Source organism: Rhinoderma darwinii, chromosome 3 (genome assembly GCF_050947455.1).
Source record: "Rhinoderma darwinii isolate aRhiDar2 chromosome 3, aRhiDar2.hap1, whole genome shotgun sequence".
In the NCBI taxonomy this organism is placed as follows: domain Eukaryota; kingdom Metazoa; phylum Chordata; class Amphibia; order Anura; family Rhinodermatidae; genus Rhinoderma; species Rhinoderma darwinii.
Genome location: NC_134689.1, coordinates 4,231,399 through 4,254,017, shown reverse-complemented (window position 1 = coordinate 4,254,017; position 22,619 = coordinate 4,231,399). Strand labels below are relative to the sequence as shown.

Below are 22,619 nucleotides of genomic sequence, written 5' to 3'. Positions count from 1 at the left end.
ACGGGCGGGCGAGCAGCGGTGTGAGATCTCCAGGGATTCTGTGCTCGGTATTCGTGGTCTCGGGTCGGGTCTCCTACGTGGTGAAGACACGGATATCGACAGACTTGTGATTAATGGCGCGAGGGGCAGACGTGGCGGTCCGATCACGCAGATGAAGATTGACGATCGAGTGGACTTTACAATTCTCCAGCGTGTGGTTTCTGTTCCCAGTTCATGAGATTCTTGTAGGAAGACGTCACCTAGAACTTTTTGGGGTATGTGGGAATGTCCATTGCACTCTACAGGGGCCCACAAGAGGCGGGGGAGGGGGTGCTGAGGATTGGCGCAATAAATGACCCCTGAAGAAGTGTAATGGAAAAACTGGACCCTGCCGGCCCGCGGACTCTTCCGCGCCACGTTACAGGACAGGAGACGTGGAGGCTCAAGTAAAAACGGAGAAGGAAGGGCCTAGAATGGACCCGGTGGGTTTTGTACTTTCCCTGTAATTCCCCCTCATCGCTGACCTGATCAGAGTGATTTATGTACAAAAAGGTTCTGTCCCCTCTTAATGTTTCTGACTCTATAGAAATGGCTGGTCCCGGAGCGCTAGTTTGTGCCAGTTAAATTAAAAAATATATATTATTTTCCCCTTTTTAAAGGCCCTCCCTTTATGATGGGTGAACTATGTGTTGCTGCCCCCGCAGGCCAGGAGGGTACTTGCCATGGTTACACTTAACCCACCTAGGAGCCCTTTTCATGGGCAGAGCTGCCTGGCGGCCTTATTGTATCCTCCCTGGTGTGAGCGGTGGGCGCAGCGGACTTCACCCATGTGTCATCACTGCTCGTGGCCAGTTCACTCCCTGCTTCTATACTCCGTAATTAGTGGCCTTGTTAATATTCATAATTGTTTACTGTGAGAAGCAGCAAAGCACATTCAGGGGGTGAGCGGAGACTTTGGGGTTCATTCTGAATTCTCGCTGTATTATTCATTTTCTGTTAAATAAAAGAGCAATTTAAAGTCACGGCAGCCTCCGGCGTGGTTTTGATTTATTGCATTCTAGGTGGCGCTGGAGTTGGTGGGTAGAGGGCACTCCTAAGGATGGGTGGAGTCCTGTTCTGTCACATGTTTTGGTCTGTTGGGCCCAGGGCTCTTCTGCTTCTATTTGTGGTGCCCCCCAAATTGCTGGAGTGATGGCCCTGTAATCAGCGCTCATGGGGGGTGTCGTTTTGTAATACAAACGGGTTCGGTTCAGTCGGATGCAGGTCCCACCATGATTGCTTGTCACGTCCCGTATTCCATCAAGTATGGTTGCAGCAGACAAAATCCTAGCATTGCTGCCACCTGCTGGATGAATCAGGGAATTGCTAATTGTATTTCTTTTAAAGCAGAGACCTCTACTGGTGGCCACTGGTACTACATGCCTGGGTCAGATCTATCAATTACATACATGGTGCTGCACATGGACAAACCAATAAAACGTTCTAGAAGACTTTGTAAATGTTCTGCCTGACACTGACCCAACTATAGGAAACGTTGTTGCTGCAAAACAACCAGCTTGTGACTCCTTTTATAGAGGTCACAGCCACGATGCACCCCAACAGGATGGCACCACTGAACCCCATTTTAAACTTGTCCTGAAAAAAACTTTAATTCCGTAGGTTAAACATTGATAGCCTATGCATTGACCAGCACAATCAAGGGGACCCTGCGCCCTCTTGTTTACACAGGCACAGCGTCACGTCCATATGGGTTGCGATGTGCGGTACTGCAGGTCCAACCCCTCATTGTGCTAATAAGTGGAGAACCCTTTAATCTACATAAACCGTATAGTCACTTTGCACATACATACTTATCCTGTACTGATCCTGAGTTACATCCTGTATTATACTCCAGAGCTGCGCTCACTATTCTGCTGGTGGAGTCACTGTGTACATACATTACATTACTTATCCTGTACTGATCCTGAGTTACATCCTGTATTATACTCCAGAGCTGCACTCACTATTCTGCTGGTGGAGTCACTGTGTACATACATTACATTACTTATCCTGTACTGATCCTGAGTTACATCCTGTATTATACTCCAGAGCTGCACTCACTATTCTGCTGGTGGAGTCACTGTGTACATACATTACATTACTTATCCTGTACTGATCCTGAGTTATATCCTGTATTATACTCCAGAGCTGCACTCCCTATTCTGCTGGTGGAGTCACTGTGTACATACATTACATTAATACAGGATGTAACTCAGGATCAATACAGGATAAGTAATGTAATGTATATACACAGTGACTCCACCAGCAGAATAGTGAGTGCAGCTCTGGAGTATAATACAGGATATAACTCAGGATCAGTACAGGATAAGTAATGTATGTACACAGTGACTCCACCAGCAGAATAGTGAGTGCAGCTCTGGAGTATAATACAGGATGTAACTCCGGATCAGTACAGGATAAGTATACTCCAGAGCTGCACTCACTATTCTGCTGGTGGAGTCACTGTGTACATACATTACATTACTTATCCTGTACTGATCCTGAGTTACATCCTGTATTATACTCCAGAGCTGCACTCACTATTCTGCTGGTGGAGTCACTGTGTATATACATTACATTACATATCTTGTATTGATCCTGAGTTACATCCTGTATTATACTCCAGAGCTGTACTCACTATTCTGCTGACTCCAGAACTGAAATGTCCCAGCATTGCCTGCTTGTTTAGTGTCTGCATGGAGTTTTGCTGGTTAATTGTATTCTTGGAAGTATATTCATTGCATTTGGTGCTGAACGGTCATCTGATGTAGGAAAAGCTACATTATAGGAGCGCATCTAAGCTGTTATTGGGGTGCCTGATGACAAGCTTGCTGACTGTTTCCTGGAACAACTAGCAGAGTTCTGGATGCAGCTGTGGACTATACCAGTCTATAATGTTACCCAGCTTTTTATATTGGTTATAGCTCTAGAAGTTGTGTGTATTGTGCCTCTTTAAGTAATACAATTTGACAGTCTGACCCGGGACCCCCCTCATTTACATCCTTCCGTGATCTCCTGCTCCGGCCTGTATTATATCACCAGTGTTTCCAAGACTCCAATAAATTTTACTGGAGAGATTTCTACAGGTGACTCCTTGTACTGTATTATATTGTCAGGCAGTGCTGCCACCTGGTGGATTAAACCTGTCCCTGCATTGGTACAGCATTGATTAGTCCTCAGATTGTACGGCTACCAAATGAAATGGGCAGAAAATCTGCAGCGGATAAAATCTTAACCGTTCTCATCCACGAGCTGCAGCGACTTTATAGGCAGATATTGACCCGCAGCGCGGTTATTTATAAACTGCAACTTGCCAATTTCTGCTGCGCAAAGTGTACGGATCTGCTGTTACATTTTCCCATTGAATTCAATGAGGAAAAATAAATTTGTAAACAAATCCTAGCGGTGCAGATTTTGTTGCGAAACACCTGCAAAACCGCAGCAAAATCCCCAAGTCCAGATTTAGATTTTTTTTTAAACTAAGCTGAAAACACACATACGCATCTCCCCCGGCGGTCTCATGGCAACGCGTCCCTGGTCCCTCTGATCCCTACACCCAGTCTACAGCAATGAGGTGTTGACGTGTGGCTGCGGGAGCCAATCACAGGTTGTAGTGGTCACATGACTACACGTTATTGCGGGAGGTTGGCAAATCGCTACGTGTGAACGAAGTCGAAGTGTAATGTGTGTAGATCTAAACTGTCCACATACTCTGTAATATAATATATGGTGACATTCCTCTAATCCAGCACTAAGGGAGCGTCGTCTGTGCTGGATGATTGGCTGGTCCGGGACGTTCTGTAGGTTTCTATATTTTCCTGACTGAAAAGAACCCAAAACAAAATGTGCGATCAGACGGGATCGGAGTCTAGAACTTGTTCTCTGCCGCGTCTTCAGCGATTTTCCATGATCTGATAATCCAGAGTTGGTTTCCGGCAGAGATGAAGGTAATTAAATGAATCTTTGTAATTTCAAATAATAATGTTACAATTATTCAGAATTACCAGTAAATTTAGACAAATGGAAAAAAAAAAATCATTTATTTCTTGGAAATGTCCCAGATTATAGAAATATAGAAAGGAGAAAATCTTATGGAGAAGAGCGTTGGAGGCGGCGAGCGGGAGCCGCTGATTATTAGAGGGTCTGGAGATGCTGCTCCTTCTGCGGATGTGATCCTGCTCCGGCCTAGAGCGCCCCTTGCAGGGGACACGCTGTCATCTAATGATGGGGGATATTCTCAATGATCAGAATAATCTGTAGTATCCGCTGCGGTTCCCGATCCTCCAGCGGGTGACCGTCTATAAGAACGCTGCGGGACATCACGTGACTCCGGGGCCCGGCCTATGTTGCATAGATAATCCTTCCCTTGTCCATGTTCTTGAGCCTCTGACAGGATCCCGATGTCTCCATGTTTTCTGCAGTCTCTGGTGGGATCGGTCACCGCAAAGAAACCGCAAGAGCCGCAAGGAATAACGAAATGGAGGCCGACAGTCCCGCCCCTCCCCCGCAGTCATGGGAGTTTTCCTGCAATGAAGGAAGTTAAAGATTGTCACAGCCCCTCCCCTTTAAAGGCTCCAATCCATTATATGCAGTAAAGGGGTTTCTCCTCTATAGACACACATGAAATAAATAGGATACGCCATAAATGTCTGACGGCTGCGACCTCGACTGATGACTACAATGGAGGGCGACGAGGATCGGGAGATTGTTCTCGTGGGCGATCCCAGCGGTCAGACATTTACTGTGTGTTCTATATAAGTCATAAATGTACGAGAAAACCCGCCGCTCTGATCCAATGTATTTACAGTTCAGCGATCGTGGCGCTTACCTCCGGGTGGAAGGCGTGGCAGGAATGTGGCCGGCGGCGGAGTTTCTGGGATCTCATGCGCTCACACTTCACAGAAGCGTTATGTGCGGGGGAGTTAAGGTTCTGTGACTTATTTATGGTCTACAGGAAAGTGAATGAACCCCCGTACACACGATCATATAAGGCTCTGTTCACATTAGTGTTTTATGCTTTTCATGGGAACTGGTTACAGATTTGTTTTTTTATGGTAAGAATGGCGCAGTCTGCAATAGAGCTGAGCAATTAATCCGGGGGGAAAAAAAATAATTATACAGCGCCGATAATCGATGTCATCTTGCGCATTTCTGATTTCTCATCCGGTTTCAATTGTATCTGTTCCCTCAGGCAGCAGATACACAGTGAATGCTGGAGCAGGGAGCGGATGGTTCCCTGCTCTACTATAGGATTCTACTGTAACTATGGCCGCTCACGGTTCAGCGCAGACGGGCGCGATGACGTCACCGCCTCACACCTGTGCTAAACCGTGAGCAGCTCACTGCATATTTTCAGGGTCGGCTACACTTCTGCCATATACAGTGATCTTATTGATCCACAGGGTAGATCTAGCCTCAGCGCCCGCCCCAATTATATATAGACGGATGATGGGAGTTATATACAGGGATGATGTGGGTTATATACAGGGATCCCCATTATCCGTATATACCAGCTCGCCATCATCCCTGTATCTAACCCCTATCATCTGTGTATTATATCATTAGGGCGGGTACTGTCCGCTCCCTGTGGGCATTGAGGCTAAACAAGTAAATGGGGCGGGCATTGAGGACACTGCACCAATAGGATGCCTGAAACGCCGGTATATGAGGAGCGCAGCAGAATCTGAAAACATGCGCCGAGCCGCACAGACCGGAGGAGCAGAGGGATCGCCCCCCTCATCGCTGGAATGGGGTCAGGTGAGTGTATATATATTATTTTATTTGGCACTGTTGGGGCTGTATAGGGGCATTATAGTGTGCGGGGGCAGGGTCGGGGTATATTATATACAGTCGGCTCGGGATCTATATTAATTCAATGGCATAACATGCCAAAAGGGGTGTGGTCTAAAATTGTTCATTAATCATAATCGAAGTCACATGTTCAGTTAATCGTGATTTTGATATCGGCTCTGATCGTCCAGCCCGAGGCTGCAGGGATATTATTGCAGAAAGAAACAAAAACCCCGAAAGACACCATTAAAATCAATGGGATTCTTCAGGATCCGTTCAAAAACGTATCCAGCGTAGGGGACATAGCTCATATACGAACAGAAGCCGTGACGCTAATGTGAACAGAGCCTAATCCAACGGTTGGCAAGCTGTGGAACTATAACTCCCAGCATGTTATAAAAGAAGCAGCTGCTGGGACTTGGATTTCTAATCCTCATTCAGTGGTCTCAATACTTATATCTCAATTTCTGATAATATAAGGATATATTTAACTTCTTTGGCTTGTAAGGAGACTTGGGGGAAGACGCTGCAGTCACACAGCGAGTCGCTGACCAGGAGGAGGAGGTTACTGCGTGCCACGTGCTGCATGACGAACATCCTGCGGGGTGAACAGAGAAACGAGTGTCACCGGAGAGAGAAAAGCGAAGAGTCCGGTACATACAGGACAACAAATCTCCAATCTCGTCTGTATGATGCAGTACCACCAAATGCCACAAGAGGGAGGTGTAACCTCGAAAAGAAGCCATAGACAGAATTGCATCAAGACATTGTCCAAAGGGTTAATCGTATAATGAAAAGTTCTGAGACTTTTTAATAGATTTTGGGGCAGATTTTCTATTGAAAACGCACCAGAATTCTCCGCCCACACCGTGCGCCACATTTTTTAGCTGTTTAAGACACTTTTTTTTGCGCCGTGCTTGACAAGGGGGTGTGGCTTAGAGTAAAAGGGACCGGAAAGGGTGCGTGGCGTGGACACGCGCCAAAATAGCACCAAAATTTGGTCCAAAAGGTGATATAAAAAAAGAGAAAGAAGTGTCTACAAATTTACCATATAACTTGTGCCACGGATACATTTGGCGCACCTTTTGACTGCCTGGTCTAACGTAAAAGCTGAGCGACAACTATGAGAGCTGTACTGGCGGCCATACTGGTTGTCACCCAGCTTTCCCAGAAACTGATATAAAAGGACTCGTGGACTTGGATTTATTTTGGCTGCAATATGAACAATTTCCAATCAATGACAAGTCTGGGAATAGAGCGTAGGACGCGTGAGCGGATTGGGGGAGGGGTGGACTTACTTTTGGCAGTGACCGCACTCAATGAGCCCATTGGCCTCTCGGATGGAGGTGTCATGGATGAAGGCCGGGTACTCCGTGTCACACGGCTGCAGCATGTCCTGCTTCTTGTGCTTGTGAGCTGAAGACAGATAATGGTCAGATTCACAAAATAAATGTAACATACGACTCCGCCGCCATTAACGATCTGTAATTCTCATCAATGAAGCCGGGGAATGAGGACGAGGGCGTCTGTATGATACAATGTATATGAGGGGCAGGAGAAGAATCCGCAGGGGAGGGACAAGATGAACAGCAGGGGAGTGGCTTTAGAAAAGAATGGGTGTGGTTATGATAGACCTGAGCAGGGGTTGGCTTTAATGGGGCGTGGTCTATTTCCCTTTCAGTTGGTGGGCAGGTTGTGATTGACAGGCAGGGGGGTTTGCTGTAAGGTCACATGTCAAACAACTTTATCATGTGTTAACTCTTTCTTTGTCAGTTGGGCGGGGGAGGGGATCGTCCGGTCTTCTGTTACTTACAGTGGTGGAAAAAGGACTTTGCTGGAAGTCACATGACAGGTCACATGATGGAGGAGACATCAATGATTTCATATGAATGGAGGATGGATGAAAGAAATGAGACAAAGGGACATCATGAGTCTGGTGATACAGGACATGGACCCCGGCAGTAATATACACAAAATTATATATATATATATATATATATATATATATATATACACACACACGAGCAAGAACCCAAATACATGTCCGCATCGCCCAGAGAAGTTATCACTCCCCCTCCCCCATTAACGGGATATTATCATCTACTTTCTGGAGACGCACATATTGTATCTATGTCAGAGTTTGTGAATCAAATAGAATATCCCTGACTTTTGTGAGCGATTTCTTCAATAGTCATTGATATTTAGTCCATTAGACCTCCTGGAAGGTGGGGGCGCTATTGCATTCATGCTTCTGGAACAAAAAGGTTGTGGCCAAAAATGTTACTGCACCCGACAAGTGTCACTTTATATAACAATTACTGAATTGTTCTCATCCATGCCGGATATTATAAGATATTTGGGGCGGTACAGGTCCATGTAGGGGTGTGATGTTGGCCATAGTGACAGGTGCCACCGAACCGCAACGCGGGTGTAACGGGCAATACTACTGCTGAGCTGGGAAACATTCTCATGGACGTGTCCATATTCCCATGTGACTAGTGAAGACGTGGGCTCTCGTGGCCTCCTACCTTCTGCTGTATTATCAGAGGACCAGAGAGGACACAGGCTGAATTCCAGGAAGAACCTGCAGGTGGAGAAAGAGACAGTTGTGGACACATGATCGTGATGTGGTTTATTTCTCGCTGTTATCAGCCACTTTAGGGTGGGGAGAGGCTGGATGTGGAATTCTTCAATGAGGAGCTGAAACCTCCGACCCCCATGATCACTTCTTCATGACTCTGACAGACAGAAAGACAGACATACACCCTGACACACACACACACACACACACACACACACACCCTGACACACACACACACACACACCCTGACACACACACACACACCCACCCTGACACACACACACACCCTGACACACACCCACCCTGACACACACCCACCCTGACACACACACACCCTGACACACACCCACCCTGACACACACACCCCCTGACACACACACACACACCCCCACACTGACTGACACCCCCACACTGACTGACACCCCCACACTGACTGACACCCCCACACTGACTGACACACACACGTCTTCTCTTCATCAGCCGGACATTATATAGGAGATAATATACTGGATGAGCAGAACTTACAGGACGAGGTTACTGAGCAGCCACTGGGCGGCTGAGATCAATGCAAACAGCGGCTGGAAGAGAAGACACGTGATGTATGACCGTCCTGTGTGTGACACGTGATGTGTGACCGTCCTGTGTGTGACACGTGATGTGTGACCGTCCTGTGTGTGACACGTGATGTGTGACCGTCCTGTGTGTGACACGTGATGTGTGACACGTGATTTATGACCGTCCTGTGTGTGACACGTGATGTTTGACCGTCCTGTGTGTGACACGTGATGTGTGACCGTCCTGTGTGTGACACGTGATGTGTGACCGTCCTGTGTGTGACACGTGATGTGTGACCGTCCTGTGTGTGACACGTGATGTGTGACCGTCCTGTGTGTGACACGTGATGTGTGACACGTGATGTATGACCGTCCTGTGTGTGACACGTGATGTGTGACCGTCCTGTGTGTGACACGTGATGTGTGACCGTCCTGTGTGTGACACGTGATGTGTGACCGTCCTGTGTGTGACACGTGATGTGTGACCGTCCTGTGTGTGACACGTGATGTGTGACCGTCGTGTGTGTGTGACACGTGATGTGTGACCGTCCTGTGTGTGACACGTGATGTGTGACCGTCCTGTGTGTGACACGTGATGTGTGACCGTCGTGTGTGTGTGACACGTGATGTGTGACCGTCGTGTGTGTGTGACACGTGATGTGTGACCGTCCTGTGTGTGACACGTGATGTGTGACACGTGATGTGTGACCGTCCTGTGTGTGACACGTGATGTAGGACCGTCCTGTGTGTGACACGTGATGTGTGACCGTCCTGTGTGTGACACGTGATGTGTGACCGTCCTGTGTGTGACACGTGATGTAGGACCGTCCTGTGTGTGACACGTGATGTAGGACCGTCCTGTGTGTGACACGTGATGTGTGACACGTGATGTGTGACCGTCCTGTGTGTGACACGTGATGTGTGACACGTGATGTGTGACCGTCCTGTGTGTGACACGTGATGTGTGACCGTCCTGTGTGTGACACGTAATGTGTGACCGTCCTGTGTGTGACACGTGATGTGTGACCGTCCTGTGTGTGACACGTGATGTGTGACCGTCCTGTGTGTGACACGTGATGTGTGACCGTCCTGTGTGTGACACGTGATGTGTGACCGTCCTGTGTGTGACACGTGATGTGTGACCGTCCTGTGTGTGACACGTGATGTGTGACCGTCCTGTGTGTGACACGTGATGTGTGACCGTCCTGTGTGTGACACGTGATGTGTGACCGTCCTGTGTGTGACACGTGATGTGTGACACGTGATGTGTGACCGTCCTGTGTGTGACACGTGATGTGTGACACGTGATGTGTGACCGTCCTGTGTGTGACACGTGATGTGTGACCGTCCTGTGTGTGACACGTGATGTGTGACCGTCCTGTGTGTGACACGTGATGTGTGACCGTCCTGTGTGTGACACGTGATGTGTGACCGTCCTGTGTGTGACACGTGATGTGTGACCGTCCTGTGTGTGACACGTGATGTGTGACCGTCCTGTGTGTGACACGTGATGTGTGACCGTCCTGTGTGTGACACGTGATGTGTGACCGTCCTGTGTGTGACACGTGATGTGTGACCGTCCTGTGTGTGACCGTCCTGTGTGTGACACGTGATGTGTGACCGTCCTGTGTGTGACACGTGATGTGTGACCGTCCTGTGTGTGACACGTGATGTGTGACCGTCCTGTGTGTGACACGTGATGTGTGCCCGTCCTGTGTGTGACACGTGATGTGTGACCGTCCTGTGTGTGACACGTGATGTGTGACCGTCCTGTGTGTGACACGTGATGTGTGACCGTCCTGTGTGTGACACGTGATGTGTGACCGTCCTGTGTGTGACACGTGATGTGTGACCGTCCTGTGTGTGACACGTGATGTGTGACCGTCCTGTGTGTGACACGTGATGTGTGACCGTCCTGTGTGTGACACGTGATGTGTGACCGTCCTGTGTGTGACACGTGATGTGTGACCGTCCTGTGTGTGACACGTGATGTGTGACCGTCCTGTGTGTGACACGTGATGTGTGACCGTCCTGTGTGTGACACGTGATGTGTGACCGTCCTGTGTGTGACACTTGATGTGTGACCGTCCTGTGTGTGACACTTGATGTGTGACCGTCCGTCGTGTTTCATCCTACACGGAGCCGGTATCCCTTCGCTTACGTTGAGCAGGTTGCGGCCCCCGCTGTGGTGATGATACGGCAGTTTGCACATGGCCTGGTAGTCGTAGAGCGTCACCCTGAGACAGGAAAGTACAACACGGGATCAGTGAGGAGCCATTTTTCATGTTAGAGCCAGATATAGGGGAAGGGAATTGTAAAGACAGAACCAAAAGGGGAGGCTGAGAGTAGTAGTGGCTGCAGCGGACACTGGACTTACTGTCTGAAGATGCTCATGTGCAGTAGCTGTGTCATCAATGACCCGTCCACCTCTCCGAGGAACACGCCTGTCTGCAGGGGAGAGTATAGGGTTAGAGATTTCCTTCTTACACATTGCAGCCACTAGGGGCACTGTCTATAATTATGGAGGTGCAAAGAGGACACGATGGGTGGGGATCGGAGAGACTCTTCTTGTCTGGCCATACGACGTGAGCGGTGACTATTAATCTGCCTGTCATGACCTTGGCCGGCTAGACGCCCGGTGGCCGTCCCGTCCTGGGCGGAGATTACGTTGTACATTATAACGTTATAATTGCCTCTGATCTCCTGCTCATTGTTCATGTGGAGCCGTCTGTGCGCCTCAATTTACCTGTGGACAGGTGTGTCTCATATAATGGGATTTTAATAGCCGACAGACCGGGCTGCAGATGGCGAGTCCCCCGCTCATTATATCAGAGCCTTAACCCTCTCACTGCCAGTGGACATGATGCGCGGGGACACCTGAGGAGCAAGTACCGGACTTCTCCATCCTCATCCTCCTTCATGAACAAAACCACAAACACCGGGAGTGTCGGCTGCACCCGGAGATTAACGTAATATATATATATCCAGCACATCACCCAGAGAGGAGAACCCACCGTCCTAGTGGGTCAACCCAATACTGATCACCATCCAACGCAGCCGACCCGCCTCTCAACAGAACCCCATTCAGTCACTACAACTCCCAACATCAAATCCCACTCAGCATACCGCAGACCCAACACCTAATCCCCCGCTATACCCAACAATACCGTATTTCCAACTTTGATAACGTCTACACCCAACAGGGGTCTGCAACCTATAGATCTCCAGCTGGTGTAAAACTACAACTCCCAGCATGCCCTGACGGCCAAAGGCTATATGGGAATTGTAGTTTTACAACAAATGGTGCGCCGAAGGTTGCGGACCCCTGGTCTAGTCCCACATGCCACACTCCATGGCGCCCCCTCAACAATGGCACCAAACATGAGCAAAATCTATCTACTATTCCTCAGTCGTGACACCCAATACGCACCAAACTCCACAACATACAACCCCGACTTCAGCCGGTTACTACTCTCCCCATCCTCCACTCACCTGCTTTAGGTCCTTGGCCAGTACAATGAAGCCGTTGTTGTCAACCAGGTAGCAGTCCAATCTCTAGAGGAAAAAGGCAGAAAATCCTCAAATCACACGGAGGACTCCAATGGTGGCAATGTGACCCAACACTCCCCCTTGTGGCCATGGACAGATGATACACACGTCCCGCCTGGATGAACGTCTGAAGGGCGCCTGCTCTGCTGAGGTGTATGAAGTGAAATATCGAATGTGGAAAGAGCTACATCTCCCACAATGCAGTGCACCAAAGAGCAAAGTGCCGACTCATCATGAAATCATTAAAAATACTAGAGATGACAATTTTATCCAAAAAATCCTTTAAAAATATAAATAGATATTAGTTAGCAGAACTGTGAATGCAGCTCTGGATGTGACTGGAGTATTAAACTGATGTTACTAAAAAGGTCAGTACAACCCACGTACGATGCATAATGACCCCTACATACATACATACCTCGTCCGCACAGCTCAATGGACACATCCCGTCCACAATGCCGCACTGCAGAAGATACACGGATTGTATTACACGTGAAGATACAAGAATTACCCCACATCCCGGCTCTACAGAACAGGTGCATGTCCCCTTTAAATGCATCGTAAGCAACGATCCTAAACCAGGGGTCAGCAGCAACCTTTGGCAGTCCGGCTGTTGTAAAACTACAATTCCCATCATGCCCTGACGGCCAAAGGCTTTACTATTCATGCCAAAACCTGCCAGGGAATGCTGGGAATTGTAGTATTAACGACCCCTGTCCTAAACAGTTAATTTCCCTAAGGGTATGTGCACACACACTAATTACGTCCGTAATTGACGGACGTATTTCGGCCGCAAGTCCCGGACCGAACACACTGCAGGGAGCCGGGCTCCTAGCATCATAGTTATGTACGATGCTAGGAGTCCCTGCCTCTCTGCAGGACAACTGTCCCGTACTGTAATCGTGTTTTCAGTACGGGACAGTAGTTCCACGGAGAGGCAGGGACTCCTAGCGTCGTACATAAGTATGATGCTAGGAGCCCGGCTCCCTGCTGTGTGTTCGGTCCGGGACTTGCGGCCGAAATACGTCCGTCAATTACGGACGTAATTAGTGTGTGTGCACATACCCTCATAGGGACTTCTAAGGCATGGGTGGGGTCTTCTGCTGGACCTAAGGGGTCCCATTGTCACGTCTATACATTTGACCCCGCCCACAAATTATTTCTTTTTTAAAAATTATTTAACATAATTTTAAAATTAGAAACTTTTGCCTCACAATAGAAAACAAGCGGCAGCCGAGCGACCGGCAACTCAATCATTTCTAATATAGGAGAAAGACTTACGTCGGTGTCATTGGGCTGAAAGCGATGAAACCGCCCGGAAAAGAAAAAAAAAATGGAAAAAACAGAGAGGACGTTAGTGAAGATTGAAGACATAGAAATATAGATCACGGCAGGACTACGGAGGTTTTATGGTCAGGACTCTAGAAAAGCAGGGTGAAATTTCAGGTGAGAGCGGTCATAGCGGACATGTTGGTTGTCACCCAGCTTTCCCAGGTACAGATACATTGGGAGCAATAGCGCCCTCTGGTGGAAAGCTATTATGTGGTCTGTAAGATGCCCTCATGTTGAGCTGCTTGTCCTGGTGACGGGTTTTACGAACACTTACCTGCTGCGCCGCCTTCCAGAAGATTTCCCGCAACAGAGACAGTTTCATCTGGACCCCAATAGCTGCAAGGAAGGGAGATGATGAGTATATACAGATAACCCCTAGGGGGCGCCAGGATTGTGCATTGTCACAAGCGGCGAAGGACAAAGCATCAATTATAAGTAAACAATGACGTGCCAGGACTTGTCATTTCTGCGTCTGCCACACGCGATTGAGCCGCTTCATTATCCGGGCGCCCGCCAAACGCAGCAAAGTCATTAAAAAAAATGCAGATTACATCAGGTAGAGAGAGAAACGTGCCAGCCGGGCGCTGCGCCACCAAAACGTGAAATATTACCGGCACTATTACTGGTGGAAATTATAATCTCTGCTTCTATTCACAGCTAAACATGCATGGATATTATTATCATACTCCAGTCACATCCAGAGCTGCAGTCAGACAGTTTTCTCTTATTTCTCAGGCTGTAGGACCTTATATTTCTCTGCTGTGCCCCTGCTGGCTTCCTGTTAGCTCTCAGGATACAGGAAATTACATCTCTCTAATGCCCTCCGCTGGCTTCCGGTTAGCTCTCAGGATACAGGAAATTACATCTCTCTAATGCCCTCCGCTGGCTTCCTGTTAGCTCTCAGGATACAGGAAATTAAATATCTCTGGCTCCCTATGCTGGCTTTCTGTTAGCTCTCCGGATACAGAATATTACATCTCTAGTGCCCCCTGCTGGCTTCCGGTTAGCTCTCAAGTTACAGGACATAACATCCCTCTGGTGCCCCCTGCTGGCTTCCTGTTAGCTCTCCGGATACAGAACATTACATCCCTCTGGTGCCCCCTGCTGGCTTCCTGTTAGCACTCCGGATACAGAACATTACATCCCTCTGGTGCCCCCTGCTGGCTTCCTGTTAGCTCTCCGGATACAGAACATTACATCCCTCTGGTGCCCCCTGCTGGCTTCCTGTTAGCTCTCAGGATACAGAACATTACATCCCTCTGGTTGCCCCTGCTGGCTTCCTATTAGCTCCCTGGATACAGCACCACACATCTCTATGCTGCTTACTGCTGGTATCATCCTGTTGGCAACCAGGATACAGGACATTACAGCTCTCTGGTGCCCCCTGCTGGCTTCCTGTTAGCTCTCAGGATACAGAACATCCCATCTCTCTGCTGGTAACCCATTGGCTGTCAGGGTGCAGGACATCCCCTTTACCGGTTTAGTCTGAAGAGTATGCCAGTCAGGATAGTGCACAGTGGCAGCCCACAGAATTGTGAATGCAGCTCTGGATGCGACTGGAGAATAGTAAGTCAGGTGACTCGGCTTTTTGCGGGTGGTCACATGGTTGGTCATTAGCTAGGTTGGGAATTACTTATTTAATGCTCCAATCATATTTTGTAATCAACAGAGCAGAAGAGTGAACCCCAATACTGACCCCGGATCCCCCCAGACAAGGGGTTAAATCAAATGACTGATCTAAGAATATCAGTGCCCGACTTGTCACCTGCCGCTTCTCACCATCCAACGCTGCCGCCTCTCACTCTCCCAGCAGCGAAAATGTGAATTCTTTCTTCTGCGTCATTAAGACACAAATATAGGAATTTAAGCCTCGTCACACCCCATATATAACCCCATGGGGGAGGGGCAGTCATAAGTCGTACATGTGACCACTTGAATCTATATCCAAAGGGGAAGCCAAGGCGCTCCTTTACCGACTCGGGAATGTCCACATGACTGTCCACATGCGCCCTGTGAGTGGAGAATGCAGGATATATTACAGAAAATTACCCCTGTACTGGGGAGACATTGGCGTGGATGATAGACCCCGACCCCCCCCCCCCCCCCGGACCTCTCCGCTATCACATGTGCCCTGTCCCTACAGATCAGTGGCCTCCACTTGTGTACAGACTCCCGTGGTAAATGATTTTGGGTTCAGAATTTTCTGAGCTGTGAAATATTCTCTGTTGCTGTTACATTTATATAAAATAATAAGCAAAAACGGTCACAGAAGAATAATTTAAAAGGCCATAGCAGCACAGAGTGTTTCAGAAATGGTGTATAGTAATTGGTTCACTCCTGCCATTAAAATGGACAAAGTTGCATGTGACAGGGAAAGTCTCATGATGTGAGCAGACAAGTGGGAGGAGCAGGGTCTGTCAGCAGCACAGAGTATTTCAGTGGAAGAGTACGCTGATCTTGTGATGGGGGGGGGGGTCAGAATTATATAGTAGAAGCAGAAGGGTCCCCAGCAGCACAGTATATTTCAGGAAAGGAGAGGGATAACAGTTATATAGTGAAAGAGACAGGATCCTTCAGTAGCACAGAGTATTTTAGGAGAGAAATATGCTCATCTTGTGGCAGGTCAGAGACAAAGTTATATAGTAAAAAGTACAGGGTCCTCCAGCAGCACAGAGTATTTCAGGAGACGAGTGTGTGCTGATGCGGTGGGAGCGCCAGACTGATCAGTTCTACCACACAGAGGTCAGGACAAGGTTGCAGGGAATGATTTCAGGACCGTGGGCAGCGCCTCCAGTTTTGTTACTGGGCACTGACCCCCCCACAGGCCGGGTCCTGGTACCCGACATCATGTCTCCTCCTGCTGGTTCCACGCTGGGGGGTGGAGGTGGGTGGATGATCCACAGATGGGCGATCACCGCGGACAATGTAATTATAGGGGGGACGACAGCTGCGAGACATCCAGAACACACCCCGAAAACAGCAAACAAAGGAGACGAGCAATAAAGAGGTGACACAATGAGGGGGGCAGGAGGAGGAAGAGCCTGACGACAAGAAGAACTAAGGGAGGGTCTCTAGAAAGTAAAAACAACAAGAGAGAGTGGAGAGAGAGAGAGCAAGCAAGAGAGGAGAGCGAGCAAGAGAGGACAGAGAGAGCAAAGAGAGGACAGAGAGAGCAAAGAGAGGACAGAGAGAGCAAAGAGAGGACAGAGAGAGCAAAGAGAGGACAGAGAAAGCAAAGAGAGGACAGAGAAAGCAAAGAGAGGACAGAGAGAGCAAAGAGAGGACAGAGAGAGCAAAGAGAGGACAGAGAGAGGACAGAGAGAGCAAAGAGAAAGCAAGAGATAAGAAACCGCAAAAGAGGAAAGAGACAGCAAAAGATATATAGAGAGGCGGAGGAAGAGACTGCAAGAGTGAAAATAGGCAGCAATATAAGGGAAGAGACCGCACATTTCTGGAGACCGCTCATGTGTCTATTAGAATAAGTACAGACACTTTTTCAATTTGGACATTGGTTCCACTCGCTGGACACACCTAAGTTACCCTGTCTGTAAAGAGACAGCAACATAGTGAAGAGACAGAAAGTGGGTGTAAGGACAGTAGGACCCCCCCCCCCCCCCCCACATGACGGGGTTCCCAGTGTTGAGATCGGCGCAGGAAGTGATGGCTACGATTGAGTGGCTGTTGATTGGCTGATCAGATGTAAGTTCCTGTTGGCGGAGGATAGAGCAGCGCCATGTAGCAGACAGTCAATGTGGTGGGCACAATGGTGCGGGCAATTCCATGTGGAGGTTACTCCGCTGGCACTACCACCCCACCCATACTACTGTAATGGCACCACAATGCTGGAAGCATCACCGAGTCTAGTCTCAGAGAACAGGGTGGGTGGGGTGAGCCCAGGGTAATATAGGGGGGCCTGGATGGCGTTCTAATAACCATTGAATCCTACCACTAATAAACCCTCCTGATCCTTATGTGCAGAAACCTTTATGGAGAGTTTCCCTTTAACGTTCGGCCGCTTGGGGTGCAGACCTCTCCCTTCATTGTCCGTCATGTTCTAGATCCAGTGGAGCTGCAGCCCGGTCACCGGTCACTATGTCTACAAGCTGACATTATACCGGCCTCTCCTCCCCGGTCCACTCTTCGTACTCTCATGTGGTCTCACACAGAGATATAGGGCCTGCGCTGAGGCTGCTGTAATCACAGGACTTTATTAGCTCGTTCCCCCCGCAGTCACACAGACAGATTATTATTCCACCTTTGAGGAAGATATAATCGTTATTTACCCGGTGTCTTTCCGTCTCTATATTCTCCTGCAGCGGATATCGGCAGGGAGGAAGTAAAGGGCGGCAGCAATTCACACTGTGCACCTTATTATATTAACCTGTAACGTGTAAACAATGGCGGGTGGTGTACGTGACTCCGTTATGTGCGGTCTCCTTGGCTCACAACACAGAAGTGTATACAATAAATCACTTTATGCCCCAACATGGTAAAGTCCAGTTCTAATGTCACCCGAATCCCCCAACATTTGGTCTCACCGGCCCCCCAGCACGTGCCGTCATACAATAATAGTGATCACCTGTGTGTAATATGCTGCCCAAAATCCTCTTCATGAGTATCCAACCACCTATAGCTATAGTCTAATTTAGTGCGTGTGTGTGTGTGTGTGTGTGTGTGTATAGGTGTGTGTGTGTGTATAGGTGTGTGTGTATAGGTGTGTGTGTGTGTGTATAGGTGTGTGTGTGTGTGTGTGTGTGTGTGTGTGTATGTGTGTGTGTGTGTGTGTGTGTGTATATATATATATAGAGGGGGGTGTATAGAGGGGTGTGTGTGTGTGTGTGTGTATATATAGGTGTGTGTAGGTGTATATTTATGTGTGTATATGTATGTGTGTGTAGGTGTATATTTATGTGTGTATAGGGGCTTGTGTGTGTGTGTAGGTGTATATTAATGTCTCTAAGGGTGTGTGGTGTGTGTGTGTGTGTGTGTGTGTGTAGGTGTATATTAATATGTCTAAAGGTGTGTGTGTGTGTATATATATATATATATATATTTTGTGTGTATGTATCCATATAGGTGTGTGTGTGTGTGTGTATATATATATATATATATATATATATATATATATATATATATATATATATATATATTTTGTGTGTATGTATCCGTATAGGTGTGTGTGTGTATATGTATGTCTGTATAGTTGTATATGTATGTGTGTATAGGTGTATATTTATGTGTGTGTATAGGTGTATAGGTGTGTGTATAGGTGTATATTTATGTGTGTGTATAGGTGTATATTTATGTGTATAGGGGTTTGTGTGTGTATAGCTGTGTATATATGTGTGTATAGGTGTATATTAATATGTATAGGGGTTTGTGTATTTGTGTGTGTGTGTGTGTGTGTGTGTGTGTGTGTGTGTATATATATAGTTAGTGTGTGTGTGTATAGGTGTATGTGTGTATAGGTGTATGTGTGTGTGCATAGGTGTATATGTATGTGTGTATAGGTGTATATGGTTGTGTATTGGAGATTCCTTCTCCCTTGTGATGCAGGGTATTACAGGCAGCTGTGGCTGAGTGCTGGATGTTGCCCATGTCTGGATGTCATGTAGGGGGGGGGGGGTGTTACACGTGTGTGTGTGTGTGTATATATATATACATATGTGTGTGTGTCTGTATACGTGTATGTGCGTGTGTGGCGCTTGCTGCCTGCCTACTCGGCTCGGTGCATTGAGTCCCTGTCATCCTACGTCGCCTCCGTCTCTCCTGCACTCTCTTTCTCCCGGGCTTCCCTGCTGTCTCTTGCCTTCAGCTGACTGCTCTCTTCTTGCCCGCGCTCCGCTCGCAGCCCCAGCCTCCTCTCCTCCGTGAACCTCTTGTTTATTGTCTCCCCCCCCCCCTTCTCAAGCGATGAACGGTTGAAGCCGCAGAGGACTCTTGACATCGTCACCATCTGAAGCCTTCTTGTTGGGGGGTCCATGACTGGCACATATTGTGAGGGTACCGCTCGTCTTCTCCTGACCGTCATCTCCCTGTCAGACCTCCGAAGGAAACGGTAAGAATCCCACGGGTAATTTGGGATGATTTGGAGGGGATGTTGCGGGAGACTTCGTAACCAGCAGGAACAGGTGTGGGATGGAGAACGGCCGGGCAATGCTTAGGGTCATATGTACATGTACACCTGCCGTCAGTGTGATAATCCTCCCTCCCCGTCAGTGTAGAGCCATGTCTGGTGAGTGTCATGGGTCTAACGGCACCGGGCGCATGTGATGTAATACAACATTGTAAGGTCGTGTCTTTATATGGGGGGGGGGGGTGGGGGGGGGTATCCCTATCAAAATATCGTCCCGACCCGATTCTCACTGCACCACAGGGGGCACCACGTATGTTTACATCCAGCTCTATCACCCCCATACTGCTCACCCAAACCCCCAAACCAAAGTCTCTTCATACCGAGGACGGGTATTTAGCCTGGCACAGATCAGCGGTGCCCAACAAACCAGCGTCCACAGGGTGCTCCCCCTATGACAAACAGGGAACCCCCAAATTCATATACTGGGACCCCATCTGTTGGGCTGAGCAGCTCTGGTCTAGATTAACCCATTATTTGTCTTCATAAATCTATTTCTGTGCATGTTGTATATGGAGGTGGATTGTCAGCTCTGTGGACCAGCTGATGTATCTGTGAGCCGGGCTGGAGCTGGATTGTGACATTGGGTTTTTGCTTATAAGAAAATACTGGGGGGGTCATTTATGATTGGGGGTCGCTTGCAAATATATCGTTTTACAATCCGATGCTGTAAAAAAAATGGCGCCATTTGTAACAATGACACGTGCACTGAGAGGACGCGGGTACCGGGAGCCGGTCCTATGTGTATCCCGCGCCCGGGTGTAAGGAGATGATATCTGATGCACGTCCCTGTAAAGAAGCGGGAACAGTCGTATGTTTACATACATATAACTGCATGTAGTGACCGCCATATTTGCGCTATCTTCCGAATTTGCGACACATGGCAGACATTGGATTGGCCTCTCCCTTTTACGGCCATTTATAAGATTCTAAAAAATATGGAGATTTTACCAAAAAACATGAGCAAACACAACCCATATGACTGACCAGCAATGCTGCCGATAAATGGCGTCAAATGATTTTCGGCAAAATTTATTGGAAGGTGAACAAAATCTATTACTCCCTGTTATCAGTCATGTCAGGCTGGAGAGAATGGGATAAGTGACAGAAACCTCCCCTCCCCCATGATCCCTACTTTATGTCACATATCTCCAGTTCGGAGACATTACATCATGTGTGACTGATATCAGCCGCTCCTCTTATATCACTCCAGTACTATTATATCCTCCAGAGACATTACATCATATGTGACTGATATCAGCCGCTCCTCTTATATCACTCCAGTACTATTATATCCTCCAGAGACATTACATCATATGTGACTGATATCAGCCGCTCCTCTTATAACACTCCTGCACTATTATATCCTCCAGAGACATTACATCATATGTGTGACTGATATCAGCCGCTCCTCTTATAACACTCCAGTACTATTATATCCTCCAGAGACATTACATCATGTGTGACTGATATCAGCCGCTCCTCTTATATCACTCCAGTACTATTATATCCTCCAGAGACATTACATCATATGTGTGACTGATATCAGCCGCTCCTCTTATATCACTCCAGTACTATTATATCCTCCAGAGACATTACATCATATGTGACTGATATCAGCCGCTCCTCTTATATCACTCCAGTACTATTATATCCTCCAGAGACATTACATCATATGTGACTGATATCAGCCGCTCCTCTTATAACACTCCTGCACTATTATATCCTCCAGAGACATTACATCATATGTGTGACTGATATCAGCCGCTCCTCTTATAACACTCCAGTACTATTATATCCTCCAGAGACATTACATCATGTGTGACTGATATCAGCCGCTCCTCTTATATCACTCCAGTACTATTATATCCTCCAGAGACATTACATCATATGTGTGACTGATATCAGCCGCTCCTCTTATATCACTCCAGTACTATTATATCCTCCAGAGACATTACATCATATGTGACTGATATCAGCCGCTCCTCTTATATCACTCCAGCACTATTATATCCTCCAGAGACATTACATCATATGTGACTGATATCAGCCGCTCCTCTTATATCACTCCAGCACTATTATATCCTCCAGAGACATTACATCATGTGTGACTGATATAAGCCGCTCATCTTATAACACTCCAGTACTATTATATCCTCCAGAGACATTACATCATATGTGTGACTGATATCAGCCGCTCCTCTTATATCACTCCAGCACTATTATATCCTCCAGACATTACATCATATGTGTGACTGATATCAGCCGCTCCTCTTATATCACTCCAGTACTATTATATCCTCCAGACATTACATCATATGTGACTGATATCAGCCGCTCCTCTTATATCACTCCAGTACTATTATATCCTCCATAGACATTACATCATATATGTGACTGATATCAGCCGCTCCTCTTATAACACTCCAGTACTATTATATCCTCCAGAGACATTACATCATGTGTGACTGATATAAGCCGCTCATCTTATAACACTCCAGTACTATTATATCCTCCAGAGACATTACATCATATGTGTGACTGATATCAGCCGCTCCTCTTATATCACTCCAGCACTATTATATCCTCCAGACATTACATCATATGTGTGACTGATATCAGCCGCTCCTCTTATAACACTCCAGCACTATTATATCCTCCA

At 47.6% G+C, this 22,619-nt stretch overlaps 2 protein-coding genes across 4 annotated transcripts in view; one reads left to right on the top strand and one right to left on the bottom strand.

Moving 5' to 3' along the window:
• Window positions 1-4,068: 4,068 nt before the first annotated feature.
• The window catches only part of CACNA2D4 (calcium voltage-gated channel auxiliary subunit alpha2delta 4), a 163,690-nt gene continuing 145,139 nt past the window's right edge, over window positions 4,069-22,619 (bottom strand). For 2 of the 3 annotated variants that reach the window (XM_075855699.1, XM_075855700.1), the window contains 13 exons: window positions 14,099-14,160; window positions 13,774-13,788; window positions 12,911-12,955; window positions 12,436-12,498; window positions 11,321-11,391; window positions 11,105-11,180; window positions 8,915-8,967; window positions 8,337-8,392; window positions 7,622-7,642; window positions 7,107-7,224; window positions 6,289-6,406; window positions 4,847-4,924; window positions 4,069-4,542 (listed from right to left, as the gene is read on the bottom strand). In XM_075855699.1, the coding sequence (XP_075711814.1) occupies window positions 4,456-4,542; window positions 4,847-4,924; window positions 6,289-6,406; window positions 7,107-7,224; window positions 7,622-7,642; window positions 8,337-8,392; window positions 8,915-8,967; window positions 11,105-11,180; window positions 11,321-11,391; window positions 12,436-12,498; window positions 12,911-12,955; window positions 13,774-13,788; window positions 14,099-14,160 (863 nt within the window). In that variant the 3' untranslated portion in view covers window positions 4,069-4,455. The remainder of the gene's footprint in view (window positions 4,543-4,846; window positions 4,925-6,288; window positions 6,407-7,106; window positions 7,225-7,621; window positions 7,643-8,336; window positions 8,393-8,914; window positions 8,968-11,104; window positions 11,181-11,320; window positions 11,392-12,435; window positions 12,499-12,910; window positions 12,956-13,773; window positions 13,789-14,098; window positions 14,161-22,619) is intronic. The other variant, XM_075855701.1, reaches the window with a different exon arrangement.
• LRTM2 (leucine rich repeat transmembrane protein 2) overlaps window positions 19,480-22,619 on the top strand; it is a 46,142-nt gene continuing 43,002 nt past the window's right edge. Inside the window, exon 1 of the mRNA XM_075855702.1 lies at window positions 19,480-19,882. The gene's annotated coding sequence lies outside the window, so the exon portion shown is untranslated. The remainder of the gene's footprint in view (window positions 19,883-22,619) is intronic.